Here is a 21,178-nt window from a genome sequence, read left to right as displayed (position 1 = left end):
AAAGGGACTCTGCCCCTTGGGGTCTGAGGATGGAGGTAAACATGAGGGCCGTACCTCTCCTTCCTCTGCCTTCCTTTCCTTTGCTCAGTCCTGTTTGTGTTTTTAAAAAATCCACCCAATTCAGTTACCAAAATTTAAGTGTGGTAGACAGTTGTGAATTGCTTCTCGTAAAGCAATTTGTTAAGAATAGTAAAGGATTTTTTTCTCTGTTTCAGGATGTTGTAGCCAGAACACAGAGAGATGGGTTTCATATCTTTATTGTATCTATTAAAACAGAAAAAACAGATGCAAACTGGAATTTGAATGGTAAAGTTGCATGCGTGTTTACTCTCTACAGTTTCTCTAGTCTGCATTTTCATTGACCTGAGTGTACATTCTCTGTTAAAAACTCACCATTCCTTATGCTTGTCTTAAAGCTGATAGTGTTTTTCTAATGGATTGAAAATTTCATGCTGTTGAACTTTTAAACCTAACTTTTTAATTGACAAATAATTATGTGTATTTAAGATAAATTTTGAAGTTCATAGTGGGATATAAAATTCTTCATCCCTTCAGATTAAGAAACTTTTTCTTACATGTAGAAATGAGTAGGCAACATTGTAATTTTATTTGAAGTAGCTTATATTCTCCATTTCTTGTAAATGGCCAACATTGGGGGTTTTGGAATTTCTGTTACTTACAAAGTTTATTTTAGAGGACCTGGCGCCCAGGGGTATAGAAGTAGCACTCTGCCAGCTGTGGCTTCGATGTTCTGTGAGGTGCTCTCCAGCCCCCACCAGAGGTGGAGCCTCTGCCCTGTAAGCTGTAGTTGTCTAGTGCTGGCAAGAAAGTGTAGGCTCATAGTAAGCCACTTTCGAGGGAATGAACACTTTCATTTGTCCCAGAGTTGCTTTGGCTGATGTTTTCCAGAGGGAGTGTTTGCTGGACCAGCTGTAGCCATAAAGCCCCAAGTAGAAAGGCCAGGGAGTTCGCATGTTGCTCAGATTGACCCACTGGGACATGGAGGTGAAGTCAAGCTTGGCTTCTGAGTGCCCAGTCCAGTGGCCAGGTTGGGAGTGGTACCAGAAACCAATGAGGAGATCCAGACAGCGCTGCAGAGGAGGGAAGGCCACAGGGCCCATGGAGGGGAGCAGGGGGAGGAGGCTGCTCTGTGAGAGTGTAGAGAAAGAGGGCTTTTCTCCTGGAGACTCGTCATGGGCCAGGCTGTGCTAAGTGGAGGGGACAGGACCTTGATGCCAGTCTGCCACCTGGCTGTCTTAGTCCATCCGTGCTGCTGTCACAAAGTCCCTGACACTCAGGACCTGATAAAGAATAAGCTTTGGAGGCTGAGGAATCCAAGTTCCAGGCGCCAGCAAGTTTGGTGTCTGGGAGGGCCCCAGTGTCTGCTTCCAGGATGGCGCCTTGAACTGTGTTCTTACCTGGTGGAAAAGCAAACACAGGCTTAGGCCAGTGCCTTCCAGCCGCTCTTTTGAGTCACTAATCCATTTGTGAAGGACTTCCCCAAAAGCCCCACCCCTCAAGAGCAGCGCCATGGGGATTAAGTTTCTACGCGGGGCTTTTTGGGGACGTTCAGACCATGTCGCACTAGCCCTCGCTCCTTTCTTTCCCAGGCTTGTGTCTCCTCTGACATCAGCAGGCCGGTTACTACCTGGAGCTGTCACTGAGCCTGTGTGTCCTGTTCAGTACTTGGCCCTCTGTTTATTATTATCAGACAGAACCCAGGCTGGATGCCTGAGTTAGAAATTCATCCCAAGTTACATGAAACAAGACGAGGGCTGCAGGGAAATTAGTGATTCAGCAAGAGGGCCAGCCCGAGACTGTTCGGTAGCCGGTGATAGTGCACTTCCTGTAGAAGGTTTCATTTGGCACAGATTTTTATAGTAGTGTGTACACAAGGAAAAGTATCCTGGTCAGATTACATAATCAGACAGTTGCTAACTAGCCAGTACCTTGTGTGTACTGAGTAAACTTCAGCATGTGTTAGTATGGCTGGTGTTCTTGGCATTCTCTGGGAAATGAGCTTACTCTTGAAGACTTAAGAAGACTGATCATTAACTCTTTGATTTCTTCTCCTCCATCCCTGCCGTCAACATCACCAGTCTCTCTTTCTATGATGGGACCGCATGGGTATATCTCTGCGTCAGACTGGCCTCTGATGATTGTGAGTGTTTTTCATCTTTTGTCCTTTTCTTAACACACGTTTTGTAGTCTGTTTGGAAAATGTAAAATGTAGGAACTTGGTGGTGGTCATCCCTTGGTAGCAAATGCTCAGACATGTTCTCTGTATCTGGTCCCGGAGTGAGAAGTGAAGGGTCGAACACGTCAGTGTAGACATTCTGTGTCAAGTGATCTTCACTGATGAAAATTACCTCTCTCCCTACAGTTTTACATGGTGATGTGCATTGTTTACATATTATATGGCGTGCTCTGGCTGATGTGGTCTGCCTGTTATTGGAAAGATATATTAAGGATCCAGTTCTGGATTGCAGCTGTTATTTTCCTGGGAATGCTAGAAAAAGCTGTTTTTTACACAGAATACCAGAACATCAACAGCACTGGCCTGTCAAGTAAGTTTGACTGTCTCCTTCGATCTAATGGGATCTAATGTTTCCTAGCATTTGTGAGCAGAGCTGTGGCAGTCTGTCTGCCTTCATGTGGTGGTTTGGAAAAAGCCCTGTTACAGATGAGGAGGGAAGACGAATGGAGAATGTCAGCGTGGGGCCCTCATCTGGGCTAGCAGCGCGTGTTTTCTTTATTTCCTGTTTTCCACCTTTCTCCTCACTTTCCTCCTTGGAAAAAGAAAATTCCCATGCCCTCAAGTTTAGCTTGGATTTAAAGAACATCAGGTTCTGGGCAGGACAGGACTTCAGGTGCTGCCAGTCCTTTTCACATTCCCCTCCCTCCCCAGTCTTCTTTTCCTTTGTCTCCCAGAAAGGAAAAGAGAGGCATTTTCCATAGGGAGTATAATGCGGGGGGTGGCTGACGCCTGCAGCCTTCTTGCATCCACCTGCCCACTCTTTGAAGCGCTCTGCGTGACCAGTGGATGCCCCACCATCACCACTTCTACCGGGAGCAGTGTGAGCAGGCGGTGTGGAGGTGTGCCCAGGTTCTAGAAGGTAGATGGAAAAAAGGACAGGGAAGTCAAGTGTGACTCCCCCACTGAGCCTCTGGCAGGGAGGGAGCTCCAAGGGTTGAGCATGCTCAAGAGTACTGTGGAGTGATCAGTTACAAATGATCTTAGTGCACAGTTTCAAAAGGCAAGGTTATGTCTGCCATTTGTTTATTTTTGTTTTTCTGTCTTTATTTCAGAGTTGGAAAAACAGGGAGCGCTCCCATTTGCTGGTTCATTCCCCGAATGCCTGCTATAGCCAGGGTTGGGCTGAGCTGGGCAGGAGCTGGGAATCTGGAACTCAATCCAGTCTCCCACATAGGTGGCAGGTACTTAGTTACTTGAGCCATTACTGCTGCTTCCCAAGGTGTGCATTAGCAGGAAGCTGGTACCTGGAGCCAGACCCAGGAGTTGAACCCAGCTACACTCATCGGGGATACTAGCATCTTAAATGGCATCTTAATTGCTAGGCCAGATGCCCGCCCTATTCTGTTTATTAAAGAATATTCCAGAGGGGCTGGTGTTGTGACATGGCTGGTTAAGCCACCACCTGCGATGCCAGTATCCCATACAGGCTCCTGTTCAAGTCTCAGCTGCTCCACTTCTGATCCCACTCCCTGCTTATGTATCAAGGGAAAACAGCAGAGGATGGCCCAACTGCTTGGGTCCCTGCCACTCACATGGGAGACCTGGAAGAATCTCTTGGTTCCTGACTTTGGCCTGGCCTGACCATTGCAGCCATTTAGGGAGTGAATCAATGGGCGGAAGAAATCTCTGTCTTTTCTCTCTCTCAGTCACTCTGCATTTTGAATAATTACATAAATTAAAAAAAAAAATTCCAGAAAAGTGAGTTGGGAGGGAGTGGCATCCTATATTGGAGTGCTGATTTGAGCCCCAGCTACTCTGCTTCTGATCCAGCTCCCTGCCAGTGATCCTGAGAAAGTGGTAGAAGATGGCCCGAGTGCCTGGCCCCATGTGGGAGACCTGGAAGGAGCTCCTGGCTCTGGCCTGGCCCAGCCCTGACAGTTGTGGCCATTCGTGGAGTGAACCAGCTGATGGAAGATCTCTGACTCTCTGTTTCCCTCTCTCTCTGTCACTCTGCCTTTCAAATAAATAAATAAAGTCTTAATTAAAAAAAGAAAAAGGAAGAAAAATGAGTTGAAATTTACCAGAAAACATTCCAAGGGAAGAAGATCGGAGGGAGGTTCAGGGAGACAGGCTCCAGGCGGATAGGACCTAGTCGTGCACGGCAGAGCTGCTGAGATACAGGGCGACGTCGGCAGGAGGTGGCGGGGTCCCTTCGGCCGATGAGCCTGAGGTCATGTGGTTGTGAGAATCCTGCTTGGCAGCCTTTGGATCTGCACACAGTGAATTGTTTTTTTTTCCTCCCCTCAGCCCAGGGTTTATTGGTGTTTGCAGAGTTGATATCTGCAGTTAAGAGGACCTTGGCCCGCCTGCTCGTAATCATCGTGAGCCTGGGCTATGGCATTGTGAAGTGAGTATTGGTGTGTTGAAGACGCTGCGAGTCTCCAGCCCAGTGGTTCAGTCCCTCTGCCTTGTGAAAGTTTGTGTCATCATGCAGACCTCTTTGCGAAAAAATCGGCAAGCACGTGCTTTTAAAGCTTTCTGTGGACTGCACGTTTTATGCCACCTGCAAATGAAGATCCTGAATTTGAATTTTTACAGTTAGATGATTAAGTCATCAACTTTAAGGAAGATGGAAACATCTAAAGTGGTTCTTGAAGGTCAAACGGTTTTCTGGACAGGACAGTTTAGCTTTTATAACTTAGATGAGTGTTGTAAGAGAGTGGATTAAACAGCAGGTCAGGCAGACCTGACCGGCACCTGTCTGTCCCCTGAAGACCCTCCCGGGCGCTGTCAGGCAGGTCTTGTCTTCTCATCGCTGTGAGTCCCTGGGTGTGAACATGGGTGTGAACATGGGTGTGAACATGGGTGTGAACATGCCCTCCTTGTTCTCAAGCCGCTGGTCTTTGTTCTTGGCTGAAACCAGGTGCTGCCCAGAAAGCTCCAGCCTTCCAGGCAGGATCTTCCGCTGCAGCTTGCTGTGGCGGGCGCCCGCTAGCTCCCGCAGCCCTCTGCGCCCCCGTTGGCACCCCGAGTGCTCCCCTCCCTGTCTCTGCCTGGCGCCCATCTGCCTGCTCCCCACCCCCAGCTGCTGACTCCTGTGGTCGTCTTCCAGACCTAGTCGTTCTGAAGGCAGTGGTGTAAGTGCCTCTTCTTCATAATCCCACGTTGAAGCAGTCCATTTTTCACCTGTCGCTCCTGTTTCCTGTTTATTTTCTCTGTTATGTCTGCTTCAGCCATTTTAGACCTTAGTGTGGCCTTTGGCCTTTTAACTGCGTGCCTTGCACTGTTCTCCCCAGCCTGTGTCCCTGGTGGGCAGGGCGCTGACACCTGAAGCCCCGCCTTTCTCTCTGTCAGCATTCTTGCCAGAGTCCAGCCTTGACAAATCCGCTCCCTCCACTCCAGGCTCACCTCTGAGAAGGACCTTGGACCGCACTGCCTGGGACGAGGGTAGGGTGGCTTTCAGTCCGTGAGCCTGAATTCCCAGCATGCCCCCAGTGCCGCCCACAAGTGTCCAGGATTCCCTTGCTGGTGTCCTTTCTTACTCTCACTCTCTGCAAGAGACCACCTCCCCCCTCCCACCCCCATTTCCTGCTCTCGTCCCTCTCAGCCAGCCTCGCCTCTTTCAGCACCGAGGAAGTAGATGCCATCAGAAGGCCATTCTGCACTCCTGCCCTCAGACCTGCCACTGTCCCCGTGTGGAGCATGTGCAGAGCTCCCCTCTTGAGCAGTCCCTGTCCAGTGCTCTCTCTGTAGAAGAAGCTGCTGCAGCAGTCACCAGCTGTCTGTCTGGTGGGTTCCTCCGTTAGCTGTGTCATCCCCCCCCGCCCCGCCCCCGTCTTCAGAAGCAGGGCCCTCCCTGAGCTCCCTGAGCTCTTTGCGGCGCTCCCCTCTGCTTCTGCCTCGTTTCTCCTCACCTCTGCCCTGTCACTCGCATCCCCTGTCCCCTCTTCTCACTTGACTCATCCAGAGGGAACCCCTGCCATCCTCCACGGCTGTCCCCTGCCTGGAGCGGGAGACTCCTATAGTTCCCTGTAGGCTCCTACTTTCCCCGCTTCTGCTCGTGTCAGTCCTCCTGCAAGACAGCAGTGGCCAAGAAGATCCTTTAGAAAAACAATAATAGTAAGAACCCAGATCTTGTTATTTCATTGCTTGTTTTACTTAGTAAAGCCCAAGTTCCCTTCTGTGGACGTTCCAAAGACATGCCCAGCTCTTTTCCACAGTCTCCTTCCAGGGAGGATAGCGCCATCAGGATTCCCAGCGTGGTACAGCCCCCACGCCCTGTCCCCTCCTCCTTTTTACAGTGCCACTTGGTGGTCTATTAGTGCTTACTGTCTGCCCTACCCCCACACACGTGCGTGAGAGCCCTGTGGAACAGCAGCTCTGCCTGTTGTGTGTCCCTTATCCTGAGGCCACAGTCCATGTGCTAGGCACTCAGGACACACGTGTTCAATGTATGTTTATATAGTGAGAGCTTGGGGTTGTAGGATTCTAGTGGGGAAATCTTTTTCTTACAGGACTTTTACTGCAATTCCTTCTCAGATGCTTTTTGTAGCCCTAGTGCTGTGTACAGGGTGTGAGGTCCCTAGTTGAGTCCTGCAGTACCTCACAGTTCTGGTTATGCACATCAGGCGCTCACCAACAGGTGCACTGTTGCTGCTGCAAAACAAGCAGGAGAGTGAGCTGAGGGGTGAGGGCAGAGCCTTTGAATGAACCCCTTCACTGTTAGCTCGTTCTGTTCAACTCTCACAAAGTGAGAGCAGTGATTTGGGATTCTAGCTGGTTATAACGCATCAGAATTTAGATGAACTAGATCAGGTTGTCGTAAATATGAGCTATGGACATTAATTTTTACCTAGTTTTTGTTTTAAAATGACTGTCTTAAATGTTTTTTCAAAATTAGTTTTTTCTTCTGATTATTCAGTTTTTGAGTATCCTAAAGTATATGTGCAGTAAATTCAGATTTCCAAGTGTCATGAGATTTTAGTTCTATTTTCAAATTATTAATTGCAAAAATCACCATCTTTGCATTTTTCCAACTCACATATATTTTTAAAAGAATCTAAAGTATTATGCTTCAATGTTAAGAATGAAAACTAAGGGCCAGCATTATGTGTAGCGGGTTAATCTACTGCCTGAGACACTGGCATCTCATTATTGGTCTGATTTGAGACCTAGCTGCTCCATTTCCAATCCAGCTCCCTGCTCATGCGCCTGGGAAAGCAACGGAAGATGGCCCAAGTTTTTGGGCCCTTGCATCCCTGTGGGAGACCCAGATGAAGCTTCTGGCTTTGGCCTGGCCCAGCTTTGGCCATTTCAGCCATTTTGGGAGTGAACTAACAGATGGAAGATCTCTCTTTGTGTCTCTCCTTCTCTCTGTGTAATTCTGCCTTTGAAATAGAAAAAAAAATGAAAACTAAATTTTTCTAGCTCTCCATTGAGAGGCAGTGATCAGAGGGAGGTGATGGAGTTCTGTCTCCTGACATCCTGTTCTTTGTCTGCCCAAGTCATAGGATCAGGGGATTGTCTATGAAAATGTGTCTCTGAATAATTTGTAATTAATGTTGGTGAAAGACTTAAATATAGTCTCTGCCAGTAGCACTTACAAGTTGGCGCTTATCTTGCAAGGTGTCATTAGCCTGCTCTTCCACTCATAGAAATAATGCCTGGCGTATGATAACCGTGTTGCTTCAATTCAGCAACAAAAGCTTCTGGCACCCTTGTGGCTTCAGAATGTTCCTTCGCGGGCATCCTCAGAGTTCAGGTCCCAGACAGAGAGACACATTTCTTTGGGCCTCTGTTCCTGCTGTGTTCTTGGGAAATCCACTGTTTCTGTGATGCCGTGCCTCAGAGCAGGTGCAGACTATTGGATCAGATAGTGAGTTCTCTGGTACTGGGAAAGGTGACTGCTACGGTATTCAGATGCCCTGTACTCACCAAGCCTTGTCCCCTGTCTCCTCTTTCTCATTCCAGGCCTCGCCTAGGAGCAGTCATGCACAGGGTGATTGGACTGGGACTTCTCTACTTCATCTTTGCAGCTATTGAAGGCGTGATGAGAGTCATAGGGGTAAAAATGACATAATCCCATTGCTGCCCCTTTTTGTCGCTGTGAAATGTGATATCTGTGTAGCTCCTCAGGTGAATTTTTAGAGAAATTAATGAAAAGACCCAACTTGGGCTTCTTCCCTATGAGGTGTTTTTCTTTTATAGTAGACCCTGAAAGATGAAAGCTCGATAAGGAACTTCTTAAAATAATGCAGGTGTGAGGTACCTCTGAGTGTCCCAGGAATTAGTTCCATCCCAGGAATGTTTATGGCTATTCTTCATAAAGAACGTCCGTCATTGTGTAGTCACCTCCATGTCCTCAGGAGTCCTGGGTTTGAACGTGTGACTCAATAGAACAGAGAGTTAATCACACACTTCAGACATAGACACATCACATGACTTTTAAGTTATGTCAAATACTATAAATTTTCTCTGTCTAGAGCAATATCAGTATTTATGTTTGTGAGGACCCTTATCATTCTAACTCCAGTTTTCTTAATAAGTGATTGAGGACTCAGTATATCTTACCTGATTCATTTTTATCCAAGGGGTCTTTGGATTAGATACCTCAATCAGATCACTGTGTACAGGGTGGTTAGTCTGAATGTTGCCACGTAAGTTTGCTTTACAGATTTATGGAATTGGGAGGCACAGAGATAGACAGCAAGAGCTCCCATCCCATAGCTCTCTCCCTGAATGCCTGCAATGGTTGGAGGTGGGGGAGGACTGAAGCTTGGAATACAATCCAGCTCTCCCCAACGGGTGGCAGGAACCCAAGTGCTTCAGCCGTCACTGCTGCTTCCCAGGGTTTGCTTTAGCAGGAAGCCGGAGTCAGGAGCAGAGCCAGTTATCAAAGCCAGGTACTCCAGTGTGGACACAGAGGTCTTCTCCACTAGGCTGAATGCCTGCCTCTACTTCACAGACTTTGATCTGACCCTTAAAGCAGTACATATATCCAATAATGTTGAAAAAAAAAAAAAAAACTCATTCTTGTTCCTCTTGACTTTGATACATCAGCATTCCATGCTAAATACACCTCTCTTTTAATCTTTGAGTATATTTTTACCTCTACGTAATCATGAAGACCTCTGAATACACATTGTTTACAGGAAATTAATCTTTGTTAGAAAATAGAAAAGATAAATATCCTATAGTGCATGCATAATGTTTTCTTAAAATTCTCCTGGCTGTCATCTTAGTATGTGTTTGAGATGTGTTTAGTCAGACTAATTGTCCAAACTCTGGGTTTTTGACCCTTTTCACATGGTCCCTTCCTCATTTCCTCTTCTTCCGGTCCTTTTGCAACAGTTAGGAGAGGTCGGGAGTCCATTGCCTGAGTAGTGCTGGTCAGGGGCTGGGTGAGTGAAATGGGTGGCCTAGGTGAGGCTGGAGACATGTTGCTTTTATTCCCCCTTCGTACAGTTTTATGTCACTGTAATCAGATACATGGATGACAAAAGAGCATTTGTTGCTGCCAAAACAGTTAATGTCCCTGTCCTTGAATGCAGTTCTCTAAGGTAGTAGCGTTGTATTCAGCACTGGGAAGAGGTAAGACAAGCTGAGTTATTTTCTTCGTTAGATGATACTTGCCATGATGTAGTGCCACTTTGACACTGAAGCGTCTCCCCCGTTTTTATCTTTCAGGGTCCTAACCATTTAGCTGTTGTTTTGGGTGACATTGTGTTAGCAGTTATTGACTCCATTTTTGTGTGGTTCATATCCTTTACTTTGTCTTCCAAAATGATTTGCTGTATCACCACCTTCATAGTGCTTCCAGTTTGTAATAGGGATAGAAAGAAATGTAGTTATGGATTACTGTGACTTCAGCACAGAAGTTCAGTTGAAGTGAAAAAGTCACAACTACCCACGCAGGGAATATCTTTTTTTTTTTTTTTTTTCCTATTAAGTTCAGCAAGCAGTTAAGTGCTCAGCAGGTGTGCCATACTGAGGAGGCATCCTGTCCCTGCAATGCCAGCCTGGGAGGTGAGGCAGTAATACAACAATAGCATTATCGTGCTTTTAGAGAGGTACTGTGTGAACAGAGGGGAGAGAGCAAGTACTTCCAGCCTAAGAAGCAGGAGAACTTCACAGAGTGGGCAGCCTTCCAAGTGAGACTAGGAGGACAAGTAGCAGTTCACTGGAAGAGTACGGAGGGCGAGGCAGTCTGGGAGGAGGGGAACAAATAGTCAGAAGCATGAAAGTACAGGGAGTGGCGGTGGAGCCTCCCAGGGTAGCTCGCCCTGGTGAACAGGTGAACAAGTGTGGGAGAATCCTCGCAGGTGCACCAGAGGGAGAGGAAGTGACGTATCAGGGTTTCTCGTTCTCCTGAACACAGAAAGCAGAGAGAGGGACGAACACTGTTTAGAAAGCATGACATAGGACGATGACTCAGGAAAGGAGAGAGTAGAGGCAGGAAGTCGTAGGGAGGCACCTGCTGTGGTCTATAAAGAGGTGGCGGGGGTCAGACATCCGTGAGGGGAGCGGTGGGATGCTAGACACAGGAGGCCAAGGAAGGAAGGGACTCTCCCTCCGCAGAGAACCTTGCCTGTCTCATCCGTGTGGCTGGGGGCCATAGTGCCATTCTGAAGGCAGTGACCCTGGAGGAGGGACTGTTAGGAAGAAGTTTTGAGCTACCCAGGGCATTCGTGTGAAGAAGAGAGTTGGAAGTTAGGCCTGTGTTTGCGAGAGTCGAAAGTCACTTTGAAGATTGGAGGTCATCTTTGTGTGGGAGATGGTGGCAGCCTTGGAGTGACCGACAGAGAGCACGTGGACCAGTGAGGAGGAAACAGGAGCCAGGAGGGTGCGTGGAAGGAAGCCCAGGGTGGAGGGGGTGGGGAATCCGGAAGATGTGGGCGGCGTGGTCCACCTCTCAAGTGGTGCAGCAAAGGCCAGGCTGAAGCCATGCTGCCCCAAGGGAAGTGTCAGAGGCAGTGGATCCACCAGGGTCCTCCCCTCTGACTGGCTGACTGCAGTTCAGCATGGAGAATCCCCCAGTTTTTTCCTCCATTTTGGCACTTGTGGAAATTGGAAGAATTCTAGAGAAAAGATGGCCTGGTCAGAGCACAATGCTGGGCTATGCAAATCCCAGAACATCACGTGTATCTGTTTCCTTGACAACGGTGTCCTCTTAGACACTCTGTCCTAGTAGGTAAACTTCATTTTCTACCATGTTCTTTTTGTTTCTGCTATCTTTGGTACTTTGTCTTTTAGCTTTGAATTTTCTTTTATTGTTTTTCTTGTATTTCTTTTTTTTCTTCTTCTTTCTTATTTTTCCCATCTGTGTGTCTCATCTCCCTTGTTCCAGGGGTGCTAGCAAATGTAGCACTGCCAGTGGGCTTTTCTGAGGCCTTTCCAAATGGTTTTCCAAGCCTGGGCTGCTTATGCTTTAAATTCCTACTTGTGAATTCTTATATGCTTCTGAGTTTAACAACAAAAGCCTTTAATGTTCTGTCCTTACTCTCCAAAGCAGTGGCTCCTTTTTGAGTGCTGGGATCAGACACCCCTTTGAAAATGCAGTGAAAGCTGTGGGGCCTCTCCGTAGAACCAACACCACACAAGTTCACATACAGCAGGGCCGTTAAGCCCCCAGTTATATCCATGGTCTCCGTGTGTCTGAGCAGCCTGGCTAAGAAATAATACTTGACTTAAAGGGTTGTTTCTAACTGAACTTACTTCTGTTCAGAGCTATTCGTTTAGAATCCAAGCTTATTGAGTAAAATGGAAGTTTTAATTCTGACCTTCTCGGAGAGATATAAATATCTTCCTCTAGTGTGGCTTTTTCTTTCTTCATTAAAAAAACATTTACAGACATCCAGTTGCTGAAATGGTAGAATATGAGACTACTTCAAGAAGTTCATGGACCAATGGAATTAAAACCTATTTCAGCACAAAAATGTTGAGGTCTGTGCATTCAAGCATATGCCTCAGTTCTGTGTGTGAACCAGAGACTGGTCCCACAGGCTGCTGGCCGTGTGCAGCTATATCGTGTTACCTCTCGGGACGCTCTCTCGCCTTGAGGCTGGGAAGAAAGTATAAACACCCCTGGACTTGGGGGAGACAGTCGCAGTGGATGTGAACCTAGCTGCTGGCCTTGGATCTTGAAGTCTTGTCTTCTGCCATTCTGTGTTTAGAACATGAGCCTCCGGGTTCTGTTCCATTTGGAAATCTTTGGTGCATGCTTGGAGCGTCCACAGGTTAGGGAGTATGTCCTTCGGTTAACTGAATGGTAGACTTTGCATTTAAAAGCAGGTGCCCTGTCTTTTCTCCTGGTAATTTATAGATAGGTATGTCAAAGATGATTTTGATTTTAACTATCCACCAGGTAGTTCATTGGGAAAAACACTCAGTAATGCAACTACTTGACAGAAAATACCAGAGAAAAGCAGCTCTAATCCCATCTGGGTTTGAATGAGGGTACTTGATGGTCTTTATGGATAGCATTGACTTTGGTACTTTCCAGTACATGAAGAGCCAGACTGAGATGGGGAGAGAAGGAAAACAACATGAAAGGTTTAGTTCGATTATTAATGTTTGTAATAAAAACACACAAATCATAAAGAAATACAGACATTAAGAATAGCTTGGTTAGTGTCATGGTGTGAGGAAGGAAACCTGATGTTGCATTTCTTCTTCAGCCTGAATTCGTGAAGTTTGCTTTCAGATTGCTGTTCGGTAATTTTCATCACTGAAGGGAAAAGTCTGCTCTCTCAGTACAACAAGATAGTGGATTTCCTAGTGATTGCAGATGAAGCAGTGCAGCAGGCTAGATACCTGTATTAATGAGTGCTTTGGATAGTGACCCTGCTTCCTTTAATTTTGATGAGCTTACTACGGCTAATTCTCTAACGCTCTGATGCTAAGGTAACAGGAAAACACAGCTTACAGATTCAACAGTTGTAACCTCTCTCGTGTGCCCGCTGCCTTTTCCGCTTGTTGGTTGTATATTTTTGCTGTTTTGCTGCAGGCGAATGACTCTGATCTCGTCCTGCTGGCCAGCCTGCCCCTCTCTCTCCTTGACTCTGGCTTGTGCTGGTGGATATCCTTTTCCTGCGCAGCAGCCTGTTCCTGTTCTCAGACTTCCGAATGATGAGCCCTGTGTGCTTTGTTACTGCTTTCTTCTACTGGCGGGAGTGACGGAATGACTTAACTTTACCTGAATGTAATTTAAGCAGAGGCTTAGGCAGTTTCAAATTTGCTTTTGATTTTTTTTCTTCCTTTGCTTTTTTTTTTTTTATAAGGTTTATGTATTTATTTGAAAGGGTGTGACAGAGAGTTCTTCTATCCAGTGGTTCACTCCCCAAATGGCTCCCAGGGCCTGGTGCTGGTCCAGGCCAAAGCCAGGATCCAGGATCCAGGAGTTCCATCCAGGTCTCCTGTATGGGTGGCAAGGGCCCACACACTTTCTTCCCCAGGCACAGTAGCAGGGAGCTGAATCGGAAGCAGAACAGCTGGGACTCAAACCGGCACTTTAGTATAGAATGCCAAAGTCCCCAGTGGTAACTTAACCCACTGCACCAGTGTAGGCTCCAATTCCTTGGCTTTTAAAAAGCATTGTTGAAGTTTTAAGCAAGACCAGGCTGTTTGGTCTTGTCTTGATACGATGAAGGAATAAAGTATATTTGCAGTTTTGTAGGTGCTGATGTTAGGCTTGATTGATTGGATTGCGTTGCTTTAGAAATTGACCTCGTTTTGTAACTTTCTGGTCATTTACAAAGATGGAGAAGCAGTTCTGGTAATTTTCGTACTACAGTGAAGTTTCTGATTAACACAGAGCTGGCCACTTCTGTTCTTTTGCTCAGCTCTCATTTTCAGCGTTCGGTTTGGGAACAAAGCCCGCTGCTGAGCTCCGGGGACCACGCCGCGGCTTGAATGCCCGCTTCATGCCGAGGGCTCAGTGGGAAACTGGAAGTCTCTTTTGCCTCTTCACACCTGATGATGCTGACTCTGCCCCGAGCCCTGTGCTCCTGGAAGGCAGCTCAGGTCAAGACCGCGGGGAAAAGACCCCTGCGGGGAACGCCTGCCCCCCAGACTTCCCTGGGCCTGCGCGGGCCTGGGCATCCGGAGCTGGTTGTACCCGAACAGACTCTGACCCGACCCCGAGCGCGGCGCTGGGCACCGGCCCGGCCCGGCCCGCACGTGCTCACCCGGGAAAGCGGGACCCTCGGTGGCCCCACGCTGACGTCTTGCCCCGCTTAGCGGCCTCGGGTCCTCACGGAGGTCCAGCTGTCCCCGACAGCTTTCAGGGGCCTGTTTTAAATATGCAGTGGGAATGGAGAGATGACCTAACTTGTGAATTATGATCAGTCACAGCATAAAACGAGGACAGCCTAGAAATACCAGAACGGTAAATAAAGAGGCCGGGCCACGCGCGGGAGCGCCCAAGCTGTCTTCCCCTCGGAGCTTGCCTGTTTAGTTCACGCTGGTAAATTGTGAAGCAAAATCTATGAGAAAGGCACGCTCATGGTTGTCCAGTGTTGGCTAGATAACACTTTTAGCTTCGAATTCAAGGGCCCGTATCTAGCAATACTAACTGGAAATGCAGAAGACTCTTTACTTTGCTTTCTGTAGTTATTACTGTTTAAAACGACTTTATTCCTTAACCCTTTCCACATTTTTATAAGTTTGGCGCAAACCATGAAGACTCTGAGGCTAAGAAAGAACACAGTAAAATTTTCATTATACAGACACTTTACAAACACTCTCATCTTTGCTGTGCTGGGTAAGTTCCTTAATTTTGTTTTAATATTAAATTATGTCAATAAGACATGTTCTTTCAAAGGTGACTCTTGTATCTTTCAGCTTCTATAGTGTTTATGATATGGACAACGAAGACATTTAGAATTGCAAAATGCCAGTCAGTAAGTGTACTCTTCCTCTTTAACAGTTGTCATTTGTAATCATGCAACTTTGTTTGGTGGAATGTTGAAGAATTTACCGTGAGTTTGTAAATGGAGGTAGTGTCAGTGGAGAGTTTCTGCCCACCGTGAGCTATTTTGTAAAGAATTATAAAAAGCTTTGCCTCCTTTAAATGAATTGGGAAGTTCATCTTAAATCTTCTTTTCTCAACTTCTTTTTTGTATATTTTGCAAAAGAATTCTCTTCTTGTGTAGTTTAAAGGAACAGGAAATCTTTTTCTTCCTGTGGGCATGCCTCGGGGTGGTTTTGCATCTAAATGGAGCTGGAAGTCTTGTGTGTGTCTAGGGCGGCATCCTCAGCTCGGACTCATGGGAGGTGTTGTCCAGTGGGAAGAAGAAACATCCTTAGACTTGGGATATAAAAGGCCCCTGTCTGGCCTGTCCTTCTGCATAAACAGTAGCAAAGAGTCCTTTGAAAATCTTGGGCAGCTGCTGCCATTGGGATAATTTAAGGAGAGAAGGAGTTGAACCTCCTGAATTCCTTTTCTCCTCTCTTCACCCTCGTACTTTCCACTAGAAGATCTAAGTATATTTTCCATATTTTTTATTTTCTGAATCTTTGTTAACTCTAAAATTTTATGGAAGGGAATCTTTACAATGTTAAAAACTCTGTAGAAGCATTTTGAAAAATACAGGTTTCTTAAAAAAAAATACATGTGCTGTTCATTTGGAAGACTTAGTTGGGAAGAATCTTAGTATCTGTTGTTGAGTTCCATTTGAGTGGGAAATCTGTATGTTTGTCAGAAAACTAACCTTTCACGTATGAATCGTCCTGATTTCAGGATTGGATGGAACGCTGGGTTGACGATGCGTTTTGGAGCTTCCTTTTTTCACTTATCCTTATTGTAATAATGTTTTTGTGGAGACCATCAGCAAATAATCAGAGGTAGGAAAATTCACGTTGCCACGAGTTCATTGGCCACCTTCTGTAGTGTCAAAAACACGTTTGTTGAAACTGGGGAAGTGGTCCTAGCTTTGAAGGAATATATGGTCAAGTAAGAAGAGAAATATAAAATGCAAGAGAGTGAAGCTAGTGGTGTTTACATCAGTCCCTGTGGAATGTGGAAGAGGGAAAAGGCAGAATTGTGTTATACCCTGGGGAAAGGACTAGGTCCATGGAAGACTGAGCTGGGGAAGAACACTGGGTGTTCTTTTTCTGGGAGAGGGGAAAGGTGTGGCATCCTGTGGGTCAGAAATGGAGCAGCCTGGTCCTGAACCAGTACCCATATGGGATGCTGGTGTCACAGGTGATGACCTTACCTGCTGTGCCAAAACACCAGCCCCAATAAACTTTTTTTTTTTTGAAAGCTTTTATTTAATGAATACAAATTTCATAGGTACAGCTTTAGGAATATAGCCATTGTTCTCCTGATACCCAGCCTCCCACCCCCAGTCCTATCCCACCTCCTACTCCTTCTCCCATCCCATTCTTTATTAAGATTTATTTTTTGATTAACTTTATATACAGAAGACCAACTCTATACCAAGTAAAGATTTCAACAATTTCCACCCACACAGACACACAAAGTATAAAGTACTGTTTGAAAACAAGTTTTACCATCAATTCTCAGAGTACAACTCATTAAGGACAGAGGTCCTGCATAGGAAGTAAGTACACAGTGACTTCTGTTGTTGATTTAACAATTGACACTCTTATTTATGATGCTAGTGATCACCTGAGACTCTTGACATGATCTGCCAAGGCTATAGAAGCCTTTTGAGTCCACAAACTGTCAGTATTTAGACAGGGCCATAAGCAAAGTGGAAGTTCTTTCCTCCCTTCAGAGAAAACTACATCTTTCTTTGATGGCCCCTTCTTTGCACTGCAGTCTCACTCACAGAGATCTTTCATTTAGGTCATTTTTTTGCCAGTGTCTTGGCTTTCCATGCCTGAAATGCTCTCATGGGCTTTTCAGCCAGATCCAAATGCCTTAAGGGCTGATTCTGAGGTCAGAGTGCTGTTAAGGGCCTTTGTCATTTTATGAATCTGCTGTGTGTCCTGCTTCCCATGTTGGAACATTCTCTCCTTTTTAATTCTATCCATTGTTATTACCAGACACTTGGTCTTATTTATGTGATCCCTTTGACACTTAATCCTATCTATATGATCAATTACACACTTAACGTGATCACTTTAACAGGTAAGATGGCATTAGTACCACCAAGCTTAATGGGATTTGGAGTCCCATGGCAAGTTTTTAGTTTTACCCTTAGGGGTAAGTCTGTGAGAATGTGTACCAAACTGTACAGCTCCTCTTATTCCTGCTCCCAAGAAACTTTTAAAATGTAAACTTTTTTATATATGATGATTTTTTATATATAAACTGAAAATTGAACAGATGTAAACATGTTAATATAAGTCCTTTTTTTTTTTATAGATATGCCTTCATGCCCTTAATTGATGACTCTGATGATGAAGTTGAGGAATTCATGGTAACATCTGAAAATTTAAGTGAGTGATTGTTTTTAAATGACTATTGTGCGTATTGTATCAAAAGAATATTGTACATTCACCTGTGATACAAGGTCACATAACATTGTTTAAATATTTCCTATAAAATATTTTGAAAACTTTAACTACAGAACCCTCTGTTGTGGTAGACAGTAACAAAAAAGAAAAATCAGTGATTAAATTTTCAAGAGTGGAGTTTGAGCTGTTGTTACTCATTTGCTCTTAAAAGTATTAAAGTAGGTACACTCTTTTTCTTAAGAATAGTTTGATAGATTACACTTAGGGACTGACCGATGTTTCATCTTGATGATTCTTAAGTGTATTTGAACTATCAGTTTTCCTTATTCTTTTTTTTTTTTTTTAAACATTTATTTGAAAGTAGAATGAGAGGGCGAGAAAGGGAGGTATCTTCTGTTCACTGGTTCACTCCCTGATCAAAGTTAGAAGCCAGAATCTCCAAACAGGTCTGCCACGTTGGTGTCAGTGACCTACATACTTGGGCCATCATGTGTGGCTTCCCAAGCACATTAGCAGGAAGCTGGGTCAGAAGCAGAGTAACAGGGGCCTAGTTCCTAGGAACCTAGAGACGGGAAACGGGTATCCCAAGCAGCAGCCTAACCCACTGTGCCACAGTGCCTGCCCCCCCCCCCCCAAAGCGTGCACATCGCTAATTTCCTGTCATGTTCAAAGCCTTCCTAATCATGATTTTAATGCTGTTTTCATTCTTTTTATTGATTTCTTTGTTACATTTTATGTTATTAACTTTAACATAATAGTCCAATTAAGCATTTGTTAAGGCGACATCGGTAAGTAACCCAGATGTTAAGGGTAATCTTATCTGTTCCATGTTGCCTTCTCCGTATGTTGTTTTCTCTGATTAGTAACCTCTGTCACAGTTTGTTCTGGCTCTCTCACTGTTCAGAGTGTTGTTACACGCGGTGGTCTGCCCAGTCTGCGGAGGTTGCCACCCAGCGGTTGTGTCTTCAGTATGCCCTCTTCCTTTTACGTCTTTTCATCTTTCTTTCACCTACAGCTAATTCTTTCATGGTTTCTATCTCATGTTAAGAGGGGAAACCTGAAAAGCTATTCACAGCTATATCGACACTGAATTTTAATATCCAATCATTTTATTCCTTTTAAGTTTAAGGTTTTGAGGGTGGGGTGAATTGTATCATTTATCATACTACTTATGTGAGTATAAACTCCATACAGAATACTAAAGAAAAAATAACTGAAGATATTAAAGAGCAGCAAAAAAGTAGGCAGAAACTGGAAGGTATTTGGCTGTGGCAAGAGAGGATCCACGTTCTTTATGACTGCAGAGTGAGACTCCAACACGCCATGGGGTGGGCGTGGGGAGGTGGACAGTAGTCACTGGGCTAAGAAGCAGTTCAGCGATTTCAGCAGGTGCCCACTCTAGAGTTTGAAGTTCAAGTGTCAGCAAGCTGAAAGGGCTGGGGTAAATGCTAAGCTTGAAAAATAGAGTATCTGAAATCACTGGATGGAGTTAACAGTCCATGAGTGGACTGGATACAACAGAATAAAGTGAGCATTTGGAAACAAAGGAAATTTTGCAGAGCAGATTGTGATAAGAAACAGGTTGGACTCTTTAGAGTATCCAGTTTAAAAATAATATGTTAGTCTTAAACCTATGCTAATAAGTGTATTAAATGCCAAGTAGACTGAATTCCTTGGTTAATAAGGAGAGCTTGTTAGACTGTTAAAAATGAAATGAAAGTCAACTACAAGATCCTGTAAGATATGCCTTAGAAATGACACAGGTTAGGAGTAAAGGATGAGAAAGCCAGTGGAACCATGTTAATGTTTGAGAAAGGAAGTTTTTTTTTGTTTTGTTTTGTTTTTTGAGTGAGAGATACAGAGAGAAAGGTCTTCCTTTGCCGTTGGTTCACCCTCCAATGGCTGCCGTGGCCAGCGCGCTACGCTGATCCGAAGCCAGGAGCCAGGTGCTTATCCTGGTCTACAATAGGGTGCAGGGCCCAAGCACTTGGGCCATCCTCCACTGCACTCCCGGGCCGTAGCAGAGAGCTGGCCTGGAAGAGGGGCAACCGGGACAGAATCCGGTGCCCCGACCGGGACTAGAACCCGATGTGCTGGCGCCACAAGGTGGAGGATTAGCCTGTTGAGCTAATCCTCGGCGCCAGCCAAAAAAGGAAGCTTTAAGATGAGATATACCAAGGATTTTTTTTTTAAAGATTTATTTATTTATTTGAAAGGTAGAATTATAGAGAGGCAGAGAGAGAAAGAGAGATCTTCCATCTGCTGGTTCACTCCCCATAAGGCTGCAACGGTGGAGCTGGGCTGATCCAAAGCCAGGAGCCTCTTCCAGGTCTTCTGCCAGGGTGCAGGAGCCCAAGGACTTGGGCCATCTTCTACTGCTTTCCCAGGCACATTAGCAGAGAGCTGGATTGGAAGTAGAACATCTGGGACTCGAACCAGTGCCCATATGGGATGCCAGCACCGCAAGTGGTGGCTTTACCTGCTATGCCACAGCTTCAGCCGCATAACCAGGCATTTTTTAAAGAATCATCTCTTAATCATAAAAGGGTGAATCTACCAAGAAGCTGTAATAATCCTAAATGTGTATACATCTAATAATAGTTCTGTCAAATTTTGCTTCATATATTTTGAAGCTCCACAGAAAAATCTAGTTAGTCTTGCTACTTTAACATTCTTGTCAGTGATTAATAAAGCAAGTAGGTGTATCAGTAATGTTGTACAAGAGTTGAACAAAATCATCAGCCTAATTGATCTGTGCAAGTCCACATTGAACAAGACCCTGTGGATGACCACAGAAATGTCTCCAAATATCCGTATATTTTCTTTCGTATTTATTTGAGAGGCAGAGAGACGGAGACCTTGCGTTTCTCATTCACTCCCCACGTGCCTTCAATGCCTGGGGCTGTACCAGGCTGAAGTCAGTAACTGGCAATGCAGTGTAGGTCTCCCCTGGGGGAGGCAGGGACCCACGTAGGTAAGTCATCCCTGCTGCCTCCTGACTGTGCGTTAGAGGCAGCTAAAGCCAAAGCCAGGTGCTGAACCCAGATACTCTGGTGCAGGGCACTGCTGTCTTAACAGGCGTCCTAACTGCTAGACTAAATGTCCAACCCTCCATGTATTTTCTCTCTTTCTCTCTCCCTCTCTCTCTAAGTTTTTTTTTTTTTTTTAATTTAATTAAAACGTAGAGTTACAGAGAGGCAGAGACAGAGAAGAGAGAGAGAGGTCTTCCATCCCCTGGTTCACTCCAAATTGCTGAAATGTCCAGAGCAGAGCCAATCCAAAGGCAGGGTCTGGGATCTTCTGGGTCTTCCACGTGTGTGCAGGGGCCCAAGACTTGGGCCATCTTCTGCTGCTTTCCTAGGCGCATTAGCAGGGAGTTGAATCAGAAGCAGAGCAGCCAGGATAGTAAACCCATGCCCATATGGGATGTCACATCACAGGCGGCGGCTTTACCCGCTGTGCCACAGCATCGGCCCCAGCCCCTCCATGTATTTTTTTTTTAAGATTGCAGACATAGAATATGTTCTGTAACCACACTGGAATTAAATTAGTCAT

General features: G+C 45.5%; 1 protein-coding gene across 2 annotated transcripts in view; it reads left to right on the top strand.

Annotated features, from left to right (window-relative positions):
• The window catches only part of TMEM87B (transmembrane protein 87B), a 54,128-nt gene that overhangs the window by 16,040 nt on the left and 16,910 nt on the right, over positions 1-21,178 (top strand). Inside the window, exons 6-15 of one of the 2 annotated variants that reach the window (XM_062209846.1) lie at positions 216-306; positions 2,100-2,161; positions 2,384-2,567; positions 4,505-4,604; positions 8,168-8,261; positions 13,203-13,276; positions 14,851-14,957; positions 15,038-15,096; positions 15,936-16,039; positions 17,532-17,605. In XM_062209846.1, the coding sequence (XP_062065830.1) occupies positions 216-306; positions 2,100-2,161; positions 2,384-2,567; positions 4,505-4,604; positions 8,168-8,261; positions 13,203-13,276; positions 14,851-14,957; positions 15,038-15,096; positions 15,936-16,039; positions 17,532-17,605 (949 nt within the window). Of the gene's footprint in view, positions 1-215; positions 307-2,099; positions 2,162-2,383; positions 2,568-4,504; positions 4,605-8,167; positions 8,262-9,883; positions 9,958-13,202; positions 13,277-14,850; positions 14,958-15,037; positions 15,097-15,935; positions 16,040-17,531; positions 17,606-21,178 lie in introns of both variants that reach the window. The other variant, XM_062209845.1, reaches the window with a different exon arrangement.

The sequence above is a fragment of the Lepus europaeus genome, chromosome 13 (genome assembly GCF_033115175.1).
Source record: "Lepus europaeus isolate LE1 chromosome 13, mLepTim1.pri, whole genome shotgun sequence".
Classification (NCBI taxonomy): Eukaryota; Metazoa; Chordata; class Mammalia; order Lagomorpha; family Leporidae; genus Lepus; species Lepus europaeus.
Note: the sequence above shows the minus strand (reverse complement) of the source record. Positions and strands in the feature narration are given on the sequence as shown.